At 32.2% G+C, this 6,000-nt stretch overlaps 1 protein-coding gene across 1 annotated transcript; it reads left to right on the forward strand.

Annotated features, from left to right (window-relative positions):
- Positions 1–2,879: 2,879 nt before the first annotated feature.
- Positions 2,880–5,468, forward strand: LOC145623648 (putative WRKY transcription factor 30). The gene is made up of 3 exons (XM_081676498.1): positions 2,880–3,382; positions 3,841–3,945; positions 4,709–5,468. The coding sequence occupies exons 1-3, from the start codon at positions 3,003–3,005 to the stop codon at positions 5,268–5,270; spliced, it is 1,047 nt and encodes a 348-aa protein (XP_081532624.1). The 5' UTR covers positions 2,880–3,002; the 3' UTR covers positions 5,271–5,468.
- The last annotated feature ends 532 nt before the right edge of the window (positions 5,469–6,000 follow it).

The following is a 6,000-nucleotide window of genomic DNA, read 5'->3' on the forward strand; positions in this document are numbered from 1 at the left end:
TGTTATACCACCGATCGACATGTTTACTTATATTATGTCAAGAGATATTATACTCCACAAATATAATTATATTGGGGAAAATTTGTCAGGAACAACACGTTTAATAGGGGTGTTTAGAAACAACTACCCACTAAAAAATTTTATCCAAAAAACTACCCCCTAAATTTAAAAAATTAGAGTAGCACTACCCATTTGCATTTTTCGGCGAGAATGACCGGCGCATGGGCCCACTTTTTCAATTTTTCTCTGAAAAGACACGATGCAATGACAAATTGGACCTTAATTCGTAACCCTAAGATAACCAATTTGAATTAAAAGCAACAAATTCAACCAATTTCAAATTATCCCCAATTTCTAAGAACCCTAATTTTTCTAATTGTTACACCCTAACATTAAAATTCATAATTAATGGATTAAAAGAGAAGAATTACCTATGAATTGCATACCCTACTTAGTTTTTACTTCTTCAATTAGGAATTTTTAGAAGAAAAATTGAAAAAGTGGGCCCCACACGCCGGACTTTCTCGCCGGAAAATGCAAATGGGTAGTGCAAATTTAGGGGGTAGTTTTTTTGATAAATTTTTTTAGTGGGTAGTTGTTTCCAAATACCCCTATTAAGCATGTAGTTTCTGACAATTTTTCCTTATATTGGTCTCTTCCTTAATTAAATTTTAGAATGTTTAAAAGTTTTATTTTAAAGTTTAGTACGAAGTATCACTTTTTATTAGTTAGGAATTCAGAATATTTAAATCATGTAGTATGTAATTCGATTTAAAAAATTGGAAAAAAAAAAAAGCTTAAAGTGATGGTTGAGGCCCACGAATATATTTTTATACTCTATCAATAACAAAGTAAGCTTGAAAATTCAGAATATTTTTAAAAGAAGTCCAAAAAAAAAAAAAAAAATATTGTTCTATACTCGTTGGGTTAATCCGAACCTAAAACTTTGGGTTATGGTTGAACAGTTCTCCACCTGTAGCCTGAAGTGTCCTGACACAAAATAACCCGTAATCCGAAGCAACCCAACCCAATCCAAAACCAACTTGATTGACAGGTCCAATATCGAGCCATGATGCAAATTTCTACGGAGTACTCATTTAGACAGGCGTAAATGTGTTTGAATGTTTAATTGGTATTATCTCCGGAACTTTAGGAATAGTATTATTTAATTCTACTCCGTAGTATTTTGTACTCAATTATTCATGTTCAGTTTTGTCACGATGGTTAGATCTTAGATAAATATTTCCCTTAATACAATTGCTGAAAAAAAAAAACCAGAAACAAATAATATGCATAAAAAAATGGAAAATGTTAAGTTTTGTCAGACGGAAAATGGTGCTATTAGGTGAATAATGTAATTAATTGCCTAAAGAGTACAAAAAAAATAAATAGTATATTATTTATAAAAAATTTTAAAAAAAATTAACGAAGTTCAGCCTACGCGAAATGACGTTGTAAAGATGACATCAAGCAACGTTTCGTCATAAAGATGATCAAATAATTACATTTACAAGTCTCACCTTCTTCTGTATGGCGCGTGAATCTTACTCTCCAAAGCAAAAGCTAGTTAGAAAATTGGAACTTACCTTTGCCTTTTTATTTTACTGATGTGAATTAACTCTCTTTAATCTTTAGATTTTTTACTATAGGAATTAGTCCGTAGGATAGACATAACGAAAGTTTTTTTTTTTAAAAAAAAAAAAGGCCAAAATCAATTCATTAATAAACTTTTTAAAAACATGGTTTAACTATTTGTTTTAGCAAAGTTGTGGGATTTAAACCCCTTACCTTGGGGTTCAAGGAAGGATACTATGAGTCTATGACTAGCTGTTGGAAACCCACTCATCTAGCTATCTATTGCTTAATAAACATATCAATTTTATACTATTATAAAAATCTGGACAGGCATGGAGCGGGCCATGACCTGGACAGGACAGGCCTACTCCTAAGTCCGCCTTTGACTTTTTTTTTTTATTGACCCTAATTAACAAATATAAAAACCCTAAGAAAACAAACAACTAAACTAACAATAACGAACAAACGACTCCACCATAAGGAGTAGGGCACTTAACGACGCAAAAGGTTGAATGTAACTTTTACCTATTCACTAAACGTTAGATTAAATACGAAATATTCTAATTACACAATATTTCATATCAGTAGGAAATAACACTTTAGGGTACGAAAACTATATTTTTAAAATTGGAGTGAATGCGTGGGGGTGTCCCCCTCCCCTAGGTCATATAAGTTGGTTTGGAGATATAATAGATCAATCAATAAGTTTATAAAGTCCCGATAATTAGTTTGATTTGCTTATGTGGGTATTTCAAAATTATATTTCATTAACAGTAAAGAGTTGCAAGTAGAGCTGTTAACTCCAAACCCCCGATATGAAGTTATTGAGAGAGAGCTCGAACTCGTCCCGGCCTAACCCGACGACCTAGACTCAACCCGTTTTGACCCATTTATCAAATTTCGCAATGATATTATGTTTTTGCAAAATTTGAAATAGTTTTTTTTAAGCACGATCTGAAATTTAACCCGAACCCGACTTATCGACCCAAATTGACATATCTAGCCGGTGTTAAATCATCTTATCATGGGAGAAAAGTTGAACAACCCAAAGGTACGGTAGACAACACAATATCTAGAAAAAACAGTTAAACACAACAAGAAACAAGTGTAGTAGGGCGCGTGGTGCTTGCAAAAATATAAATTTAAAGAAAGGCCTTACAAGTTGGAGGACTAAATTTCTTTCAAGGTTCCTTCCCCTTTCCCTCGAATTTGCTTTGCCTACAATTAATTATTTAATTTAATTTCATCACCCTTTATTTAAATTTTCTCTCTCCACCTCTATTCATATATAAGAACAAAGACCCACTCTTCTCTTCTTATCTTCTTACCACTTCACTTGAGAAAATACAGAGAAAACAAAGAACTACATTAGAACTTTCAAGCAAAAAAAATCTTACCAAAAAAAAAAAAAAAAAAAAAAAAAAAAAATGCAAGTAGTCAGCAAAATTGAGCAACCCAATTCATCTTCTTCATCACCCATTTCGCCCAAAAATGATTTGATGGAAAATATCACAACTTTTTTGGAAAAAGGCAAAGAATCTGCTCATCAGATTCGAAGCTTCATTAATGAACGGCTAGGATTGAAAGCTGAAGATCGTGAGGCTTTAGATCATCATTCCTGGGTGACTTTGAATTCTTTTGAAGCTGTTCTTTCTATTTTGAACGCTTCTGATTTTGATCAGGATGATCAAGGTTTGATCAAGAAGCGTAAATTTGAATTGGAATGTCCTGATCAGTCTAAGTCTGAGGATAACATTGGTGGTGGAAATGTTGTTTCTAAAGAAAGAAGAGGATGCTACAAAAGGAGGTATATCTTCAATCCTCTCTTATCTATCCTTTTTTCATTTAAGACCCGGACCCGGACCTAATCAGACCGTTTTGTCGTTGTAGGATCGGGTTTGGGTCTGTGGGTCCGTTAAGTTATTGTGAATCAAGTTACACCCAATTAATTCCGACCTACCCTGAGTTAATGAGTTGTTCTTTCTAATCTAATTCATCATGTGGGGGAATTTGGTTATTTTTTTTTCACTAGGAATTTAAAAATTTTATTTGTCAATTTCAAGGGTGTTTTGGTCTAAATGATTGTATGGATACTTATTGGCTAGTAATGAATATCTAAGGACAATTTGACATTTTATAGTTGGAGGGTTTCAATGTTTTATTATTCTTAAAAACAAATTAATGTACCAATAATTTTTATGAAATAAGAAACAAAATTATTATTTGAAAAGGGAATAATAAGTTTGTCAATGATATAATTTGCAGGAAGACTGGCCAATCAATCATTTTGGAGGTTAACAATCTAACTGATGATGGTCATGCTTGGAGGAAATATGGGCAAAAAGGAATCCTCAACACAATTTACCCAAGGTATTATTCTTATCATCTTTCAACTTATTGTGCACATTTGATCACTATAAATCTATGATTAGTGATAATCTATGATTAGTGATAATGATCATTATCTTAATTGGTTGTTAAAGTCATGAAAGTCGAGTTCAAGATGTAGATCATATTCCGTATAATTTCCTTATAATTTCCTGAAATGTTTATACCATTACAAGAAAAAAAGAATTACTCTTTTTAGCAATTATTATTGCACATACCTTTCTTGACTCTGTTTTTATGTGGATTGCTGGTCCAATATTGATAATAAGACACCACTTCTCCAATGTTTATGTGTGCATTTGTGCAAGTGATACCACATTCCACATAAGGAGCTTATTAATCTATTCTTATTTAATTGGAACCATAGGAATCTATTTATTACTTTTATACTACAAATAGCAATTTGAATCATTATATCAATTATACATTTTTCTCAAAAAAAAAAATATACCACCTAACTTTTAAGTTGAATAATCTCGCTGGCTCATTAATCGAGTTTTAGCTAGTTGTATAAACTGATTAAATAATGGACGGCCTATGTATAGACTGTTTATTATTTATAAAACAGGCTGTAAACTATGATTTGTAAAACCACATAATTGTCAAACTCTTAATTAGCACTCCACATTTATCAAATTGATTGATTATTCTTTACCTATTGAAGTTTTTTATAGGCGATAACATGGAGAAAACTTGAATATAATTTATGTTATACTAATAAATTTTATATGTTTTATTTATACAGGAATTATTACAGATGCACCCACAAAATTGATCAAAATTGCCAAGCACTTAAACAAGTCCAACAAATTTCAGAAAACCCCACAAAATACAAGATCATCTACCAAGGTCAACACACATGCAAAAACCCCCACAAAACCCCTTCAATCATAATAGATGATTCCCTTGAACAAAACTCCTCCTTTTTTTTGAGCTTTGAGACAAACAACCACCTAGTAGCCAAACATGCCCTTAACCCTACCTTATTCCCCAAATCAACCTTCCATGCTAATACTACCATGGTTAAACAGGAGTACACTCCCATCAAGGTAGAGTCACCGCCCTCGCTTATCACCCATGATCCTCATTCAGGGGCAACGACCATCAACCAGAACTCACCAACCTCTGACATAACAAGCATAGGTTTTCCATCAACCCCTGTTTCCGAGCAGGGCGATGTGAACTCGTCTTTGGCGCCCGAGGTTCACGCCTCTACGGCTGAATCCTACGACGATATGGATTGGATCAACGAGATATACGCCATGGATCAATATACTTCTCTTGATGGATTGTTGGATAACTTATGAGCATAAATAAACCTTAAGTTTTTTTTTTTTTTTTTTTTGTAGTAGATTTTATGTAGACATGATGTAAGTTAAAGTCCACAAATTTCATCTAGCTAGAATTATTTACCTAGCTATATATTTTAATTTTTCCTTTTTTTTCTTACCATGTATATTATCTAAGAATAGTCTATAAGATTAAGGAGTGGAGGACAATAAGTACTTTGCACTTATTGTGCTAACTAGTGTAAGATAGTTTCATCTCAATATGTATGTTGGTAGAATGTGCCAAGTTTTGTGAGGTGCTATGTTTCCTAGTGTTTTTCATTAATTGATAGCGTAAAATTAATTAATTTTTGTGTGATATTTTCTCAATATGTTGCACTTAGCTTGTTAAAATTCAAGATTCTGCAATCTATACTAAATGACATGGATATTAGATCTCCACAAATCTTCAGTGGTCCTACATACAAAAGATTCGGAAGAATGTCTTATAATCACATACAAGTTTAAAGATTTTCATCTTAAATTTAAGATCATATAATTAAGGTAAAGATTTACACAATTGAGTTATGTATATTTTATCAACAAAAAGTTTAGAAAATAACAGCTCGGAGAAAAGAAATGTCACAGTGCTTTTCATAAAGCAATTAGATTAAAATAGTGAAAAGTATATGAAATTTTCATGCAATTTGAGATTATAAAGTCCAACTTTTAACTTGCAACCCCATAATATCGTTCTTAATTAATTTCC

The sequence above is a fragment of the Chenopodium album genome, chromosome 3 (genome assembly GCF_948465745.1).
Source record: "Chenopodium album chromosome 3, dcCheAlbu1.1, whole genome shotgun sequence".
NCBI classification, from domain to species: domain Eukaryota; kingdom Viridiplantae; phylum Streptophyta; class Magnoliopsida; order Caryophyllales; family Amaranthaceae; genus Chenopodium; species Chenopodium album.

Coding starts and splice junctions, on each gene's coding strand:
- LOC145623648 (XM_081676498.1), top strand. CDS start 3,003: ATGCAAGTAGTCAGCAAAATTGAGCAACCCAATTCATCTTCTTCATCA. Junction 3,383..3,840: donor AGAGGATGCTACAAAAGGAG/GTATATCTTCAA, acceptor TATAATTTGCAG/GAAGACTGGCCAATCAATCA. Junction 3,946..4,708: donor CTCAACACAATTTACCCAAG/GTATTATTCTTA, acceptor TTATTTATACAG/GAATTATTACAGATGCACCC.